This window comes from Epinephelus lanceolatus, chromosome 18 (assembly GCF_041903045.1).
Source record: "Epinephelus lanceolatus isolate andai-2023 chromosome 18, ASM4190304v1, whole genome shotgun sequence".
In the NCBI taxonomy this organism is placed as follows: domain Eukaryota; kingdom Metazoa; phylum Chordata; class Actinopteri; order Perciformes; family Serranidae; genus Epinephelus; species Epinephelus lanceolatus.
The window spans coordinates 18,409,899-18,430,700 of NC_135751.1; the positions used below are offsets into that span (position 1 = coordinate 18,409,899).

Genomic DNA, 20,802 nt, shown 5'->3' on the forward strand with positions numbered 1-20,802 from the left:
ACCGTCTTAGGTTCCAGAGGTTGCGAATTCGAGCCTCAACTGGTGCAGAATCCACATTGTAATGTAATCATCTTCTTGTGCTCCAGCTTATTGCTTAAAATTGCCTGAGCATAACTGATCACTGTGCAGCATCAAGTCTTTTTTTCTACTAGAAAATCTGCCTTCATGAAAATAAACCAAACTTTGCACAAAGATCAAGTGTCAACACTTCAGTGTGAAACCATCTGAGGCTTCTCACTTTGCACATAGCTCAACTAGTTAAACATCAGTTTTTCACTTATGGAGCAAATCAATCATTGTTAAATTAAATTACCAACATCTCCATGCTGCCTAGATGCAATATGTGTATTTTCAGATTTTTGTTTCAATAACTGAATTTTTTACAGTGGTTTGAAATCTGCTTTTCCATGCATGGACGACTGCTAAACCTGCACGTCTGGCTTAGTCAATTTGTGAAGCTACACATGAGTTGTCACTGACTAATTAGCTCAGTGAGATAGAAATTGATTCTTAGTCTCAGAGACTGTGAGTTTAAGCCTCAGCTGATGAAAAAGGCAGATTGCGTTGCTAAATTCCTAAATGTCTTCCAATTCTTCTGCTTGTTGCTCAGAATTGCCTAAAAATGCCCGGACCCAACCCATCGCTGCGCAGCAGCTATAATTTCTTTTAGAGCTTCATAGGATTTCTCAAGTTATGACATCAAAACGAAAACTTGTGTTCACTGTGATTGTCCATACATTTACCTTTTGTGACAGACAGGGTTAGAACAACCATTAAGAGAGACAAAAGACCACTGTAGTACAAAACAACCACAAAGAGCCTGTTTATACCTGGTATTTACATGCATCTTGAGTGATCTGATCACAAGCTGAATTGGTCTGGGATGCATTTTAACATATATCTTTTGTAGTGTAAATACTAACGCGTCCTCATGCGTCCCTGACAAAGACTATCTCATCGGTGCTGGCTATGATGGTTGTTTTGGAGACAGCAGGCCAACGGTCTGTAACTTGCCCATTTTATGAGGTTTTGAACAAAGTATTGTGTGGCCATCCATTGTTTTGCCCTGTGGAAGTAGACATGTTGATTTCTTCTTAAAGCTGTCCCCAGTTGTACTGACACAACTGCTAATGTGACTAGCAAGCATGCTATCGAGAGTGTGGTTGTCATAATGGTGTGCTGGGCCCTTTGGCCTTCTAAGGTAAGAAATTAGGCAGTGATGAAATCTTAACACAAGTGGTCTGCTGCAGACACATGATAGACACAGTTGTGAATGGCGATGTGCCTCAGCTGTCCGCTTGTGTTCAGATCACTGAAACACATGTTACTACTAGATGTGAACAGGCTCAAAATGACCACAGAAAGTCTTTTTCATTCTCGATGTATTGCTCCTGTGTGGGAGGGGGGTGGGGGACTGAGGCTATTTGTTACAAAGTTAGTTATAAATAGCACAATTAACTGATATTATGTCATATTCAGATATGTAAAGATGTCAATTTGGCATCCATTGATTACACTGAATAAGCAGTGTAGCTATTAATAATGTACAGTTTATTTTTGCCAAGAACCAGGGCTTTGAATTTGAGTCTTAACACATTTTAATTCATTTCCCAAATGTACCCCCCTCTTTTGAATCTGTGCCCCAGTCTGTTCCCACAAAATGTTTCTAAAACAGATCCTAGTATGGAAGATCTATGTTTTTTCTTCTTTTTTGGCCCTGCTTCAAACTATGACACTCTATGTGGCCATAGTAATTATGACGGTAGTGAAAGAGATGGGTGGGTGGATGGATGGATGGATGGATTAGTGGATGGACGGACAGACGGATAGACAGATACAGTGCCCTCCAAAAGTATTGGAACAGAGAGGCCAATTCCTTTATTTTTGTTGTAGACTGAAAATATTTGGGTTTGACATCAAAAGATGAATATGGGACAAGAGATCAACATTTCAGCTTTTATTTCCAAGTATTTACATCTGGATCTGATACACAACTTAGAAGATAGCACCTTTTGTTTGAACCCACCCATTTTTCATGAGAGCAAAAGTATTGGAACATGTGACTGACAGGTGTGTTTTGTTGCCCAGGTGTCTCCCAATTACATTGATTATTCAAACAATAAATAGCACTGAATGTCTGAGCTCAGTTTCAGATTGGGTACGATAGGTTTTGCCTGTGCAGTCTGCATTTAGAGGTGGAACCAACATGAAAACCAGAGAGCTGTCTATGGGTGAAAAAGAAGCAATTGTGAATCTGAGAGAAGATGGACAATCAATCAGAGCCATTGCACAAACATTGGCCATAGCCAGTACAACCATTTGGAATGTCCTGAAGAAGAAAGAAACCACTGGTGTACTAAGCAACAGACGTCCAACAGGTAGACCAAGGAAAACATCAGCAGTTGATGACAGAAACATTGTGAGAGATGTAAAGAAAGACCCTAAAACAACTGTTAGTGACATCAGCAACAACCTCCAGAGGGCAGGAGTGAAGGTATCACAATCTACTGTTCGCAGAAGACTTCATGAACAAAAGTACAGAGGCTACACCAGAAGATGCAAACCACTCATTAGCAAGAAGAATAGGAAGGCCAGGCTGGAATTTGCCAAAAGGTACAGAGATGAGCCTCAAAAATTCTGGGAAAAAGTTTTATGGACTGATGAGACAAAGATTAACTTTTTCCAAAGTGACGGAAAGGCAAAAGTTTGGAGAAAGAAAGGATCTGCTCATGATCCCAAACATACAAGCTCATCTGTGAAACACGGTGGAGGGAATGTCATGGCTTGGGCTTGTATGGCTTCTTCTGGGACGGGCCCTTTCATCTTCATTGATGATGTAACACATGATGGCAGCAGCAAAATGAACTCAGAAGTCTACAGAAACATTTTGTCTGCTAATTTAAAGAAAGATGCAACCAAACTGATTGGGAGATCCTTCATCATGCAGCAAGATAACGACCCAAAACACACTGCCAAAACAACAAAGGAGTTCATCAGGGGCAAGAAGTGGAAGGTTTTAGACTGGCCAAGTCAGTCTCCAGACTTAAACCCAATAGAGCATGCATTTTACCTGCTGAAGAGGAGACTGAAGGGAGTAACCCCCCAAAACAAACAACAACTGAAAGAGACTGCGGTGAAAGCCTGGAAAAGCATCACAAAAGAAGAATGCAAAAGTTTGGTGATGTCAGTGGGTCACAGGCTTGATGCAGTTATTGAAAGCAAAGGATTTGCAACTAAATATTAAGTCTCATTCACTTTAATCTATTTTAAGTTTATATGTTCCAATACTTTTGCTCACCTAAAAATTTTGTGTTCCATTACAAATAATGCTATCTTCTAAGTTGTGTATCAGATCCAGATGTAAATACCTGGAAATAAAAGCTGAAATGTTGATCTCTTGTCTCATATTCATCTTTTGATGTCAAACCCAAATGTTTTCAGACTACAACAAAAGTAAACGAATTGGACTCACTGTTCCAATACTTTTGGAGGGCACTGTAGATAGATAGATAGATAGATAGATAGATAGATAGATAGAACAAGGAGGAAATTCTTTTCACAGCAGGTGCACACATGGCACAAACAAGTAAGACATACAGGCTGCATATTGTGGACACAATAAGATAAATAATAAAAAAGAGACTAGGAGGAAGTCAGGATGTATATTAAGAGTGACAAAGTGGATGGATGAGTCAAATGAAGACAGGACTTTCACCTAGGAGACTGCTGTTTGTTTCCTGTGTGACGTACATATTTTAACCCAACTCAGTTTCGGTGCCTCAACCTAAACAGAAGTTTATTTGGAAAAGACACTGTATGCATGCATGTAATGAGCAGAAACTGAGCGGCGCAAACAGCATCATAGCTTAAAGCGTAGGGCCACTGACTAAGCTGTCATATTTGACAGGGTTGGTTGTGACAACATGTTGCTATAACATATTTAATGTGTTATAAATGGATAGATTTCAGCACTGTTCTTTTTTTAGTGAATTGATCTTTTTCAGCCTGATGTCCAAATACATACAGTCCAGTACAATACAGACAGTTGCTGGCATAAATGGCAAATTATCAGTGTTAACCATCACATTTTTATCAGTTTTCACTAGCAGTAGCCTTAGCTTGCAGCTACACAATATTCAGTTTTAACCAAGAGTCACATATGTATCCATTTTTAACAAACTCGTGGACTGACCAGCTATATTTTAGTCCCAGACACACCAAACTAACATCAAAGACCTAGCCGCAATGAAAGCCACCTCACGTTGCCTGTGCCTTGGCCAAAAAGTTGCACATGAACAAACAACAAGGACCACAGCTGACAGCCAACCAGCATGTATGTTCTACACCTGGCTGAGAGACAGTAACTCTCCACACCAGCAGAGAGCGGTAGTCTGTATTTGTCAGTCAAAAGTGGAACCAGAAGACCGTCTTGAAACTAGTTAACCAGTTAGCACAAACACAATCCAATGTTGAAAGAACAGAGCATGTTTACCGTGTGCCAGTGAACAATAACACAAACCATCACGAAACATTTCTGCAAAAGAGCTCAATGTCTAAAGAGAAATAATCTGACCTTATGTAAGAAAATTGTTTTGATCTCACTCCCTCTTCACTTTAGCTGTATGTTTACATTCCTCACTTCCATTTCTCTTCGCATGTGCTGAGCTGAACTGCCAATCAGAGTGATTTCATTCACCAATGGGCTCCGCCGTTGCCAACGCCAATTCAACATGCTGAATTGGCTGAAAAAGCGACATGGGCAACATTGACAGAAGACCGTCTGAGGGCTTGGTGTGTCAGGACGTTTATAAGAACATACACCCACCTCTGCTTGAAAGCAATCACTTTATGTCCATTCCCCCAAGAGTTGTTAGAAGTCATCCTGGAAAATTTAGTTAGAAGAGGGAATTTGAGTGGGTACACCTACAAAAAGTAAATGATTTAATCAGAAAATAACATTTGGAATCTACAAACCACGACAGACTGATAATATCAAAGAGAAAATAACTGAGGATGTGATTTCCTTTAATGTGTACAACTTGTTAGTCTTTCCAATTAGAAGATTATTTGAGTTAAAACCTAACAGAAGAAACAATCTTATAATATAATCAAATATTCAAAATAAAATACTTAACCATTATGTCCTTAAAACAAATTTTCTACTAGCTTTTTTGTACTCCTGACTTTTTGCCCTCTCAAGCTGTGCAGAGTTTGCAGCAGTGTACATTCTCACAAGCAGAGTTTGTTTTTTAATCTGGAGACGTGATCTGGAAGATGCACTCCATTGTTTGCATACTGTTTTTCCAGGAGGCCTTGAGTGTCCTGGTATCAGTGGAGTTTGAGGGTGTTGGGTGAATTCTCCTTGGGAATACTCAGCAACAGTGTAGAAAATGAATGGATGCCATCTGAGTCCAGTTCCTGAGGCATCGAGGAAAAAATAACTCTTCCCCATTACCATCTGTGAAAATACATCGGAGGTACTTTCACTTTCTCCTCTGCAATTTTGGTGTTGTCCTCCAGAATAAGTAAACTGCACTTTATTATTCCAGCTGTGATGACAGGAGTGCTGCAAAATTATACCTTGACTTCTTATTCACAGCTTCACAACTTTTATTCAAGAAGCAACGTATCCTTTTACAATGGTTCATATGGCTTACGAAAATGGTTTGTATGATTGCTAACAAATTAGTGCCCAATGCATTAGTGCCCCTACCAGTTAGGTAAGTTAGGAACAACAATCATGGTTGGGTGTCGTCACATTATGTACTTCATGCAAAGTTACGTAGGCTAGATTTGGAAATGTTAAGTCAGTTAGCTTTAGAAAACAATCATGAGCCATTTTCTCATATGATCAGGTATAGTGGCATCTAGGTAGAGCATGCAGGAGGCAGGACATGACACATATGATACCGTGGTCACATAGGCGGTTGTTAATTCGGTCATAAACAAAGAGTCTCTTGCGTTTCCTTGAATTAGTCTGAAATTTTCAGCTTTGGCCCTTATCTTGTCATCTCTCCAGATATTCGTTGCTGTCTTCATGTCAAGGACCCTTCTTCAGCCTTGGATGGTTTTGTGCAAGCTGCATGATAAAAACATGATCAATACACCCATTTAATCACTGTGAATTCTCCAGACAATAACCTGCTCTATTCACACATGGGCTTAATCGGACATTACACAGACTATTTACTAGGAAGCTGGCAGGGTAAAGTGAGTTTAATGTCTAATTCTGACTTTTATGTTCTTACATACAGGTCCTCCATGACAAGATGTTGTTATGTGAGAGGCAGGGTACACCCTGGACAGGTCACCAGACTATCACAGGGTTGACACATAGAGACAGACAACCATTCATGCTCACATTCACAACTATGGGCAATACGGAGTCACCAATTAACCTATCCTGCATGTCAGTGGATTTTGGGAGGAACCCGAAGTACCCTGAGAAAACCCACGCTGACGCAAAATGAACATGCAGACTCCACACAGTAGGGCTTCAACACCCTGAAATTCCAACCTGCCCACCCCAGGTTTGAACCAGGGGTGCCTGGGTGCCCTTTGCTGTAATGCGACAATGCTAACCACTGTACCACCTTGCCTCCCTGTCTTCATGTTACATACTTAATAGGTTTAGGAAAATAAATGTAATAAAGTTCACTTGGTTTCACATGATCCATGAACACCTCTCCTGCAGATGGACGCCAGTCTCCTAGGGGAAAGTTGTGTGTGTGTTTGACCCATCCACAGCACCAACCTGCCTCCTTACATGGACTCTTGCTCTTTATAGGCTACTACTTCCCTCTTTACTCCCTTCAACGCATTTGCAGCGTGAATGCAGCTGCCTCAATTTCGTGGGTTGTGTCCGAATAGGTGCATTACCTTTTGTAGGTATACATACGAACAGTGCATGACAACAGCCTGCAAGAAGTGTACTGAAGTTTCAAATATGTTTCAGTGTCCATTTAATAATTCAATTAGGAATTATGTGTCTGCACATGATGCTGCTGAATATCAATATCAGTTTGGAATACATAATTTCTCAGCTAGACTGCTATAAATGCCTTCTGGCCATCCTGATCTAATGAGGTGCTGCATCACAGACCGGGCAGATAATCAGTGGCACAAATTAACAAAGTTATTTAAATTAATCAGGTGATACATTTGTGTGAAAATTTAAACAACACTAAAGGGCACGCTACTTATGTTTCATTTACATGCGTGTGTCAAAAGGCAGTTGAAACTGATTACTGTTAATGCACTCATCAACCAAATATGCTCAACTATTTAGACGGTGTTGGTGAAACCCATTAATATCGCCTGACTCCGATGACATTAATTCCATCTTGTATTAACTATTATATTTTCATAATTAGCTAAGTCTGGCTCTCAGTCTGCACAGCAAACATGCATGGACATAGATAAACTAAGTTAGGACCTAATGAAGGTCGTTAGTAATGATTAATGATCACAAATACAAGATTGAGGACCACATACTGCCACTTAATGTGTAAGAACAATGAAAATGTGAAGCACTTAATATCTTAAGTACCCCTGCGATGAGAGCAATTTGTTTAAAGCTATTCTTCTTTGCTGCTAATTATTCAAATATTCTTGCTGGAAAGGTGAAGATAGGGTCTCTCCACTCTAAATTGAAAAGATATTTGCAAAACATTGCAGAGGAGATAGACAAGGATGTTTCTACTGTAATCTACAGACAAGGACAAGCAACGTATACATCAACTACTGACCTGAATACTGAGGGATGTGAAGTAGGGTAGTATGTGCTGAAGGGTTATCACTTATATAACACCTTGCTACTTGCAACCAAAGGACAAGGTTTCCATTTTTAACATGATGCAAATATTAATAGTGCACAGAATTCCCACTTTCACTCCAGTGTATGGATATATTCAACCCTTTCTCTCACTATGGTTGGATATTTCACATAAATAAATTGATTCACAAAAACAGTTTTCTCTCAAATATTACATGCAGTGAAATGAAAATCGTAAATCTTAAATTTACTAATTGTTTTGTATGAGTTTGTTTGTGAAACATGCAAATCAGAAGTTTTTAGTGCACTGTGTTGCGTTAATTACATTTATATTATACAAGACATATACTCAGCACAAAATATACAGTATTTAAATCATATAGTAACTCATATGTAATACAGTATGAAATCTAGTTAAGGGCCCTGACACATCAAGCTGATGGTCAGCCAGTGGCGCACATTTCATCTCATTGCATGATCAGAGACTAGACATTTGATGTCATCAGCATAGATATTACCCAACAATCATCACTGCATATCTGTATATGACAAAATGTACTTATTTATTATTTATTTATTTCAATTTATTTGGAATAAGCATAGAAATGAAAAACATGATACAGATGGGTTTGCCTTTTTCAAGGGCATGTTTAGCAAATGGCAGTGGTTTAATTTAATGAGAGTTCTCCTTTGAACACAGGCATATTTTCAAGTTGGCAGTCACCCATAAGAACCTATTCTCCACCCAACACACTGTTGGAGGGCCCAATCTCCCTGCCTGCATTGTCTGCACTGTCTATATTTACACCCCAGCAATTGGCCATTGGTCAATATTGGGCTGCAGTGAGCATCAGCCACCCCAGTTTTTGCAGAGTGTCCCACATCGCTATTGCATTGCATCGTTGGCTTTTGTCACCTGATTTTTGTCCAATTCAGCATGTTGAATTGGCGTCCGAGCCTGTTTGTGAAATCACTCAGATTGGCAGTTTAGCTCCAAGCACAAGAAGAGAAATGCAAGTTAGGCAAGCAAACAAATGGCTAAAGTCAAGAGGGCGTGAAATTAACACAAACATGTTTTATGAATTAGGATTATTTTTCTAGCCATTAAGCTTTTTAGCAGAGACATTTTATAGTTGTTTTTGTTACTGTTTGTTAGCACACAGTAAATATTCTTTGTCCTTTCAACAGGGTTGTGTTGTTATTGTGCTAACTGGCTAACAAGCATCTTGAATCTGTCCTGTTGATCTTCCCATTGCTGTTTTTACAGACTACCGCCACCTGCTGGTATGGAGAGTTATTTCCTCAGACTGTACACAGAATGAACATGCTGGTTGGCCGTTGGCTGAAGCTTTTGTGGTGTGTTCAAGTGCAACTTCTTGACTGAGACACAGGCCTTTGTCGCTACTAGTTCTTTGACGTCGGTTCAGGATGTCTGGGGCTTAACACTTCATTTTATAGGTCTCATCATTTCCCAAAAATCTTCTATAAAGAAACTGTTGTATAATTGTTCATTCATGTGAAGGTCTCTAGAGAGGACAATGTACTTAGGCACTGATTTTACTTCAAGAGCCTTTTAGTCATGCAAATCTCAAATTTGTATTTTTGTGTGTTTTTGTAATGATAGACAAGCATAACATTCACCAAATATGTAGAATATGTTTGCAATATTAAATTAATTTTTAAGGGTCCAAATTGATTTCTGTCCATTCATTAAGATTTAAGCAGTTCTCTACACAACAATGCCTTATAATTCTCCGATTCTAAGTTGTAAATTACTTTCTCAGAACATGAAGCATTACCAAAATCTGCATGAGATGGTACCATTTTAGGGCCAGTAAGACAAATTGTGTGATTATGCAATGTTAAGTAGTACTGATTAAAACGTATCTATCTATCTATCTATCTATATATATATATATATATATATACATATATATATATATATATATGCTTGTAAGGCAGAGAAACTTTTGCTGAAAGTTATGTCATTTGACAGGTAGCCTAATTGGATCATAGCTGGATTAAAAGATTACCTCAGAGTACAACTTTGTTTCTTCCAAAGTATTAACTTTATTACACCTTGAGGTATTAATGGCTGCCTCTTCTTCACCTTTGGAGGAAGCTTTTACAAGATGGCTTCTGGTTGGTGCATTGAAAGTGCAGGTCCACTGTCCACTGCCATAAAACAAGTAGAGCATCTTTGTCATGGATTTTCATTTTTATGAAAGACATGGCAAGAATATAACAGAAGGACATTTCCAATTCTTGTATGGTACAGACAGACATCATCAACATCGCAAATCAGCCATGACAAGATGTTGTTATGCAGCTTTTAGAAATCTTTTGCTATTAGTTATGTAGGATTTATGTCCTATGTACTTACGTCTCTGCTTTTGTGTGATATGATTTAAGGAGCATGGTGTCATTTAACAAAGCATTCAAACATGAGGCCATGAACCCTTACTGTCTGAAAGATGTTCCAGTCATGATTTAATGTGTGCATTTCTGGAACACTGTGAAGAGCTGAGATGAGACGAGGTGGGATCAGTCTTTGCTGCTTCTCTGATTTCTGTCTCCCTCCCTGAAATATTTGGATCTGTCTTCTGTCAGTCAAAATCCAGTCAAGCCAGCAGACAAACTATAGAAACCTGGTGCCTTTTACTGTGGTTTGTGAAATGAAAGAAATTGGTAACCTCTTCAAATGGTGCAGTATACTGGAATTAAAAGGCTTTGTCTTGTGCTTTTTGGGCTTAAGAATGAAATGTCTTGCATTGCACGACACTTGCTTGTTTTGATGTCCTCCATAGTTGAGAATTTAAAAAAAAAGAAATTATAAGTGGGAAAATGGACAAGCATGGGACTTCATCTGTTGCTGAATTAATCTTTTTTTTGTTTTTATCTCAAGCAACAAAAGAAAACACATTACATATACCAAACTCAAAGAAATCATGAAGCCATGCTAAATCCAAGATTGTAATTGGGTGGTCTTCAGTCAGAAAAAGTAAATCACAGTCTCCAAATGCTTTCTAACAAATGCCCTGAACATGTATTTTTTCCCTTTTGGTTTGTCTTTGCCTGTATTTGAAAAACACTTAATGGAAACTAACCCCAGGGGTTAATCCCACGTGGCATGAGTGCAACTTTCAAATGTCATGGTAAAGCCGCTTTTGAGCTCTATCTGTAATACAGCACAGCACTCTGGTGGCCACAAGGGTAATAATTGTCTGTGTGTATATGTATGTGTGTGACTGAGGCATGAAGGTGCCTTTTTGCCCGCATGCACCTCCTCTCTGATTCTACAAAGCAGCTGTGAGGAAAACGTTTCAATTCCACTTTGGCTGGTTATTGACATCACTGATGACCTAATATTGAGGTAGTTATTATTTAGAAGGTGTATTCTAAATGTGTTCAGTGCATACCAAAGAGGCTTGATGAGACACACAAATGCAACAAATTTGAATGTGAGGATGAAATGCAGGGTGGTGATGGGAGCTGCCTCATCCAGCATATAAGACATTTTCATCTGGGATGGCATTATGACACAGAGGGTCTGTGTGTGAGACAGACAGCGACGGAGAAAATGCTTGACTAGTCATACACACTCAGAGATAGGGTGTGTTTGTGAAATTGAGAACCCTCAAGCACCATCAACTCCTTTGGAAATGTGTGACAGTCAACATTTCTGTTTCTCTGTGTGGCGGCAAGCTCAACTTTTGGGATACAGCTGGTGTTTGTAGCATGTTTATCGCCCGAAGAAAGATCACGAAACAACATCTCTCAAGGATGTCTTCCAAGACAGTTTAAAAGTGCATCTGTTTCCTAAATTTGAAATGTTGAAGTGTCATCCAAAGTACATGTTGATAAGTACAAAAACATTTGCATAACCAGGAACTAGAATTAAACTCCTGCCGTCCTTTGATATCCAAAGATTCTGATATCAAGGACCTCCAATGCATGTGCATTTACTGCAGCGACAAGGCTACTGTCATTAACATGTCAGATGGTCTGGAAAAGGTTGAGGTAGCAAGCAGAGGAGTGGACAGAAGACAGAGTATAACGCCTCTGATTTATACACACTCATAAAGTTATTCTCATGCTATCATCATATGAATCACATTATCATGAATTAAGCTACTCCTCATTTTTCCTGCAGACAGCTCAAAGGACCCTTGAACCCCTGAAACAGTCACTGTAACCATTAGTGCTAGTCTACAGTAATTCATTATGCAAAGCAAGGTCTTGGTAATTCACAAAGAAATATTACATGGACTGAGTAATATGAGATTCATTATACATGTTCTATCCTTAATACCTACTTATGACCTGCTGGATAAACCTCGCATGCGCTATTTATCTAAATCCCTGAACAACAGCTGACATTTGTGAACTTGACAATGCTCAGCCTAAAGCAATGATATGGAAAATGGATGAAAGAAAACAGTATCCAGCATGTTAGAAACAGCTTCCCAACACATATATGTTTTTCATGCCATAGCTGATTTTAATAAATAGCAAGGACCATGAGAACATTAAAGGTCCATTGTGTAGGCTTAATGGGCATCTGTTGGCAGAAGTGAAATATGATATTCATAACAATGATTTCATTTGTTTATAATCACCTACAAATAAGCACTATAGGGCCCCTACAAAATCCCTTCTTTATGCTTCCTTTGCCTTCTTACACAGAGCTAAACAATGATGGCGTCATGTCGCTCCAGTGTGTGATTTTAGATAGCATGCCAGGATCGCAGATGCAAAAGATGAATGACAGATGTGACATGTAACAGCACAGTGTCGGCCTCTAGTGTGACATATAACATATGCATTGGCAGCACTTTATAAACAAAAACGGTTCAATTAAAATGGCAATAACAATCATTTACTGTCGCTGTTATATGGCAGTTGATCTTGCCCTCTGCTCAGAGGGTAAGGGGCTCATTGATCTCATTATTTGACTGGTTGTTGACATTTTTGGCTGCCGCTCTTTTTCTTTGACTTTGCTGCTAACTGCTATCAGCTGCTTTTTAAATCTCCTGGCGTGGGTCACACACATGATACCTCATAAAAATTTTGCACATGTGCTCTGCATGGTACCCTCCCGCTGACTGTCCGTTTTACACAGACGCAGCATCGGCATTGTTACTACCTCCCTTGCAGACTCAAAGGTGAGACAACTCTGTCCCCCCATTGTGCAACTGGACCCTTTGTACAGAACGGGGTTGCAGCATTATGGTGTGACATTCCCGCTTTCCAGAGGCAGTGTAAAAGGGGCTGTTGTGTTTTCCTTTCCTTATGGTGGGGTCCAGTGCAGGACTGTTTTATTAATCCCGCTCCTGCCAGCTCCATCTTGATTTTTGACCATGACCGCCAGCTTCCTTAGTGTGTATGCTCTACTACCACCCCTTTCTGCAATTTGCGTGTCTGTTGCCACCCACACCCAAGCCCTTGGTGGTGTTCAATAAGGGCAGATTACATACATGGCACACAACAGTTAATTAGTAGTTTACTGCAATCACAGGTGTATTTTTGGCAACCCTAACCTGCACAAATACAAATGTTTATCACATTCTGTAAGTTTTTCAGGTAAAAAAACACTCCAGGAATGATTATTGTTACTTCCTTGACTGTCTTTTATAGAATGTTAGAGCACTCACAACAGCTGACTTCTGCCAGCACACAAAAGGGTTGGTAAAGAGACAGAGTTGTCGTTTTCCAACGCATCGTGGGACCCACAGTTTATTTTTTGACCGCCTGCTCCCACAAGATTTGTCCCACTTGTGTCCCACATGATACCATTCCCATTGCAGTCCTCTACTGGAGAATGAGCTGATTATATCTACATGTGGGGAGTGGGTCCATCCCCACAGAGTCTATCATGTTGTTCCACAATAGCTCAGAGCAAACAAACCAAACACTGGCTTTAGATGCAGTCAGCCACCATAGGTCTCCACTGATGCCTACACACTGAGCCTTTAAGAGTCAAACTCATATGAATATTGTCAATATGTCATAGCTTTTATGAAACTGTCCTTAAACTGTGATGTATAAAAAGTGTCGAGAGGGACATGTTGTTTGTCACTTTGAAAGACTGAATAACATGCCTTGTATGATAGCAATGCATATTCAAGGTGTGGTATAAAGTCATTCACTGATGCCTTTCAAAAACATTTTTTGTGCATCGCCAGTTCACATGAACATGCATGCCATCACAGATTGTGTGACAGTGCATTACACATGCACTGCTGAAATGTCGTATATTGATATTTGCATTACAATTTTGTTTAGATCAGAATGATCAGTCAAGGACACAGATGGTCAGCCAGAGAGTATAGGGAGCGGTCCAACCAATTTCATACCTATTGCTGCCTACTCAGAGTGCATAACAATTCCGCTGAGCCGGCTCTATTTGACATTGTGAGTGTGCCATGTTCATAGGGATGGCTCCTTTTGGATCAGCCTGATGCAGCACTCGCTGACTTCAGTGGAGCCTCACATCCACCTGAAAAAAAAAATGTCATGCAAGCATTTTTGCTAACAGTGAAAATTCCTCCACTGCTTGCCTCTCCTGTGGCTGTAAATGCAGATGTGACTGCTGTAGTTGGTGAATGTAAAGCCAGAATGGAAAAGTCCTACTAAACTATCCTTGCTTGGCCTACATGTAGTGTTTGAAGCAGTTCAAATGTGACACTGATAACGCCGCTGGGCCCTGAAAACAGTTTATCAGTTAGTTTTCATCACACATGCTATAAATCAAACAATTCATGAGCTTTTTATACTTCCATGTAATTTGTCAATCATAAGTCTTTGCACCACTGGAGACACACTTTCTAGAAAAGTTTCCCCCTTTTGTTTTTGTTTTTTCTTATCATGTCACAGTGTTAAGGAGATTTTAGATTTCTCCTAGTAAACAAAGGGTTTATTCAGCCACTATTTAATAAAACTCACTGCTAAAAATTAAAGAAAGCAGAATAAAAATGAACAGCAAGACTTTATCTGCTCCTCAAATTAAAGCTCCATTGACAGTTAATTAAAAACATCTTGCCTCTGTGATTTCTTGCTTTGGAAGAGTTGTTTCTGTTACTTAATATTGATTGAAATGTACCAGGGCAGAGGATCGGCTTAATTTTGAAACTTTATGAAATTCACTCTTGATAATACTTTGTTAAAATTTGCTTGAATCATCCTCACTTCACAGTCATTTCTGAAAAAAACACTATGCAGATTAGGTATAAGCATGCATTGTGACCAACGCTGGAACCTTGAATATTATTTATGAGAAAAACAAAGAGAAAACAAAGTGCCCTTATGTGTTTTAATCTTCAAGTCTCTGGCAAACTTCAGGCAAATACAGAAAGTTCTGATCCTAATTTATTTTATTTCTGTGAATTCGTTGTGAAGCTGCAAGGAAGGTTTGTTGTGAGGATGATACCAAGGCCAAAAAACAACAACCAAATGTAAGAATTATGAAAAAATACCATGAGCAATACCTTAAGGTACAATTTTGCTGTTTTTTCAACTTAACAGACATTCATGAAATCTAAAACATTACTTACCCACACTGCCGTAAATTCCCCATGATTTAAATATTTGTTCTTTTGTTCAATGGTATGAGTTTATCAAGTTTGCTTTTATTTAAATGTATAGACTTTCATTCCATATTCTCAGTTTTTTGGTAACTTTCACTGAATTAGGTCCTAGTCGCTCTCATTTCATAACTTATCTCACATGAAATGTTCCTACAAAAAGGGCCATTAGTTAGCCTAATATATTCCACACCCTAAGGATTTTTGCATAAATCTACAAAAAAAATAATTGCAAAATTATTATTCAAAATTATTCCAATTCTTTAAATGTAAAATAAGTCATATGTAGTTAGAAACATCATTTGCAGGGTTGGTGAGTAAATATGAGGAGCTGTGTTTTGCTACAGTTACAGTTTAACTGATCTGGTATGCTGAATACAGTGGCTGTACTGTTACTTGTTCCTGTTGCCGCTTTGATAGCTCTGCAATGGATGAGGAACAACTGATTCATGAAGCTGAATTGAGCATTAAACTACAAAAACCTACATAAGGTGGCAGCAGGCTTGAGGGAGATCACCAGAGAGCTTAAAGTTTCTGGTAAATGTCCATTGCCAATAATAACCCACTGCTGATGGTTATATTGTTAAGTCATTTCCAGTTAATATCACAATATAAAACATATTTTTTTTCTGTTTAAAAAGTACAAAGGTAGAAAAATAGAAAGTACTCGAGCTGACAGGAAGTCATGGTATCTTTACATGAGGTAACAAAAGTGCATATTTAACAGATATCAGGGCAAGCATTTGTAATTTCTGTCAAACATGATTTTATTGAACAGTTCAACCACCAAAAAGCCTCATGGAACTTGTAGTTCTTTGATTAGAAAATAATAATCTGAATCAGAATCAAGTTATTTACCAATTATATGGCAACTAATAAAACCCCAACTGTCTTGTTTTAACTTTTCGTGTTGAAAGAGTCATTAAATCCGCTAGTTTGTTTCAAATTGAGCCAGAAACTACCCCGGAAGTCAGGCGCGACTTCATGTAACGTCATCACGCACAGAGAGCAGTATTGACGTTCAACCGAACTGCTCACGTTTGTATTTGGGAGAAGACAGAGCGCTACTGACGTTACTGAAAGTGTGTCTGTGTGCATAGGAAGCTTCAGTCGTTACACTGACGGACAAACAGGGTGAGGATTTTTTTATTTCACAGAGACGCTGAAAAAATTGGTTTATCGTTACGCCGACTGCGAAGGTTACAGCTGGAGCTAACTGATAGCTGTTACGCTAACGTTAGCATCTGCATGTCAGCACTTCCCTGTAGCCGAGCATCTCCTCTGCGAAGCTTTTCTCTCTCGACTCTGCTGGACAAAAATATAAATGTAACGTTAACGTTAATCGATTTTAAGATGTCTCTGCAGGTGGTGGGATGTGGGTTTTAGTAAGGACACAATGCTGACATACTTATGTCTTTTGCTTTCGTCACTGAGCTGCTAACAACATGCTGTATCAAAGTCTGAATATCCCAACTGTTTGAATGAACTGTCATCATTGAAGATTATGTCCACTTAGTTGGCAAATAAATGTGATGTGGTAAGGTAATATATTTAAGATCTGGAATTGCACAAGGCTTTCTGAAGGATGCAACACAGAGCAGTCACTTTAATATGTAAATAATAGATGTCTGACTAAAGAGATAATAGGCCATTATAAAACAAACCTACTTGTTTTAACTATTTTATAGTGTCAATGTTTCCACAGTTAAAGAAAACAAACATGTATGGTGTTAATTACCTAAAGCAAAAATAATTTTCCTTTTTAGATTAGTTGTTTGACAGTAGATTTTTTTGGTGTCTGTCATTTTACAAGTAACATTTGCTGTACCATCTTCTTAAAGGTGTTTATTTGATGCTTTCCTTTGTCATATATAATAGTGAAACGATATGGTATTGCATTTTTGGTTTTCACCTCTGGCTGTGGTAAATCATAATATGCATATTCACTATTTGCTGATGCTTTGCTGAGCCAAATTCATGACTCAGATAAGTTATTAATCATGAAAATAATTGGCGAAATAGTCAATAGTGAAAATACTCTTTAACTGCAGCTGAACAAATTGTGTTCATGTACCATTTCCTGTTTCTTTTTCTCATCCAGGATTCACAAAATGTCTTCCCCTGAGCCCATCATCAGATCGAGACAGGCAGAAAAAGAAGTAAATGGAATTTCAACACAAGTCATCTGTACAGAGTTCAGCAATTACATATTTGTAGTTCTCACTCAGTACGGCAAAATGGGGACATTGATATCTGTCACACCTGACTCCAGATCTAATGATATCAGCACCCCGACGTTCTCCACCAAAGTACTGCTGGGCAAAGACGAGGTACGCTAGATAAAATTGGTCAGATTAATATTGTATCAGTGTAATATGGACTTGTTCACAGGACATCAGACAGACGTGTTGCAACACATGGTAACTCATTTCATGCTGTGAAAGGGCAGATAAGATTGGTTCTGAATTACTGTTGGATGGGGAGAAATGAGACGTGTGCAGGCATGGAGTTCAGCGGTCTGTTAAAGTTTGCACAAGAAAACCTATTTCAGCTCTGCATTAGCAAGTAAGTAGCAAGTAATTTTCTAACTGGCGTACAGTGCCAGACATGGATCATCAATAGAGGAATGGATTATAATTATGTTTGCTTGTGGAGTCCAGAAGACGTACAGTTTTTTGTTTGTTTTCCACCTTTCCCCGGTCATTTTAAAAATACAATCCTTGCTTTTTCTTCAGGAAGAGATGCAGTGTTGAAGCACTGTCTCACTGACCTTGATTGAAAACTGTTATGTAATGTAATCAAGCAGTATGTCAACAGCTGAGTCTTCATCTCAGTTATTGTCAAGATTACTGGATTACACAGCAGTCGGATAATCTACTACAACCACATCAGAAGTTTCATTAAAATAGACTGAAGTCATATTGTAAGATGTGCAAACTGGGAGAACTTCACAAAAATAAATTACTTTTTTCATGGTGTTTGTGGAATATTGCACAATCAATAATGCTGCACAGCAGTAAAGGCAAACTATTTACCACATATGCGATGGCAACAGCACAGAATTTGATTGGAAAAGTCTTGTCATTTTTGCTGGCCAACTTGTTCACAGTGTGAAATGATTTGGAAAACCTCAGTGCTCGAAGATATGGAAAAATCATTTGCTATGTAAAAGTTGAAAACTGGATTGCATGAATAGAAAAGACAGTTATTGATATACATAATATTAAACAAAGTAGATTTCTTCATTTTATCAGTTAGGTTTCACAGGCCAGGTCTTTACACATACAATGGCTGTAGATACTTCATTCTCATTAATTCATCATGTTCTGGCATAGACATTTTACATTGCAGCATTTCTGTTAACAACCTAATGCCTGATCTGTGTTTTTCTTTTCAGCCACTGACACACGTCTGTGCCAAAAATCTTGCAACGTTTGTGTCACAAGAAGCCGCAAACAGGCCTGTCTTATTGGGACTAGCACTCAAGGATTCCTCCATAGATGCAATAAAACAAATGAAAGAGATCATCAAAAGTTGTCAAGTCTGGTAGGAAGTCAACATAATGGACATGAAGCCTGAAGGCTTGATGAAGTGCAGGCCATCTGGATGCCCCCATTTTTCTCCTGCGTCATTTTAAATGGAAAGGATTTCACTGTTTACTAAATGCCAATCTGTGAGTTAAGAAAAAACCCCAAGGCTTGTGCTGGAAGACAGATATGTATGAATCCAATTTCAGTGACTCTGATCTTTTGATTTGTTGAGACAGTGAAGAATGTCTTGTGGAAAACATAATTTAGAGTTTATCTGGTTGTAAAGGAAGAGTGTCTGCGAGCCACTGTGGTCTCACAAACTTCAGAATGTGCATTGACTGAGTTATACTTTGCAAAATGATGGCTAGGAGCACCAGTTTCATCACTGTATGAAATATGTATTGACTTGACAGTTTTAGTTTGTTTTGAATTTGTAATACTTTATGCTGTTTGTCATTTTTATATTTCAGTGTGCAGATATTCTAAATTGTTTCATAAGGGTAATTTGGAAATAAAAAGGTCACTCCTAAAACTTGTCTGTTTCCTGTCTTTGAAACAAATGCAATTCAAGTCACGAGTCCAGTGGATCATTTAGGCTTAGCATTGGGTAAGTATTTTGAGCATCACCAATAGTCTCATCAAACTGGAAAATTGGGCAGGCCTTTTCTGATCTTTCTAATCTACTTTATCAATTACAGCTGCTACACTGGCGAAAATGCAGTGAAGCAGTCAACCATTTTAAAGCAAGGCATTCTGTGCTGTCAGTGTGTTGCTGCAGATCATGACAAAAGCAGCATTACTCAATACATTTTAAAGAGCTGCTCTATTATCTCAGATAATTATGTATTTTTTTGCATTTTATGTTTTAGTAATTTTGTAATTGCGTAAATATAAGTAATTTGTGATATATGGGACTCGTTTGGCATAAGAGATTGGATATAAGTTCTGAGTCTTGGAGCGTAACTTTTGAAATGTAATAGGTTACAAGTTATTCATTAGCCTCTTAAAAATGTAATGAATAACTTTTTGATAACTAAGAGTAAAGAGACTTGATACATTTGATTAGTTTTCTAACATTCATAACTGGGCTATAAAGCTGAGAAATGTCTGAAAATAAGTCTATGCCAAAAGAAGGCATTTCTGCACAGTGAAAAGATGCAAAGCAACAGCATGAATGTTATGTTCTACATATTAACGTTTTAGTGAATAGAATATATTTGTATGTAACCCTACTGCTGAGGGAAGAGAAGCTTAAACCTGCCTGATCAGACTAAGCTGTTTTTAAGCAGAGTCCATTGTTATTACCACCATTTTGATTAGTAACTGTTATTTAATTTCATAATTTTTCTCAGTAACTGTAACTGATTTACACAAGTTTACAAAAGTACCTTTGTAATGTAGGTTTTGTGTCAGATCTGCTCCTGTAATATTAAGTAGTGTATGCATTATTTTATTATTTCATTTTATTATTTTATCTTACTGCAATATACTATTAAAGATTTAATTTGTGGTTGATTATTGGATTGCAGTTACTTAGATTTTATTGTATTTAATTTAATTTTTTTGATTTGATTTTAATTTAATTTTATTTTAGTTTAATTTTATTTTATTTTACTGTAATATACTATTATAGCTTTAGTTTGCGGTTGATTATATTGAATTGCAATTACTTATATTTTATTGTATTTTTTTATTTTTATTTTATTTTAATTTTTTTTACTGAATTGAATTTTATTTTATTCTATTTCACTGTATTTTATTTTACTGTAATATACTGATATAGTTTTAGTTTGTGGTTGATTATATTACTTTTATTTTTAAGTGGGATGGAAACAATAATATTGAGCCAGGGTGTGCATTATTTCAGCCATAGATTTCAGGGTTAGGCTGTACTTTGGATCTAACGTAATCTCTC

The 20,802-nt window shown here is 38.1% G+C and overlaps 1 protein-coding gene across 1 annotated transcript; it reads left to right on the plus strand.

The window, feature by feature from the left end:
* Positions 1 to 16,357: 16,357 nt before the first annotated feature.
* Positions 16,358 to 19,419, plus strand: psmg3 (proteasome (prosome, macropain) assembly chaperone 3). Its single transcript, XM_033645953.2, has 3 exons — positions 16,358 to 16,491; positions 17,459 to 17,687; positions 18,755 to 19,419. The coding sequence occupies exons 2-3, from the start codon at positions 17,469 to 17,471 to the stop codon at positions 18,905 to 18,907; spliced, it is 372 nt and encodes a 123-aa protein (XP_033501844.1). The 5' UTR covers positions 16,358 to 16,491; positions 17,459 to 17,468; the 3' UTR covers positions 18,908 to 19,419.
* Positions 19,420 to 20,802: the final 1,383 nt, after the last annotated feature.

Excerpts from the sequence above, each read along its gene's own strand:
- psmg3 (XM_033645953.2), top strand. The coding sequence starts at position 17,469 with ATGTCTTCCCCTGAGCCCATCATCAGATCGAGACAGGCAGAAAAAGAA. Across the intron at positions 17,688-18,754 it reads TACTGCTGGGCAAAGACGAG|CCACTGACACACGTCTGTGC; the intron begins GTACGCTAGATA and ends TTTTCTTTTCAG.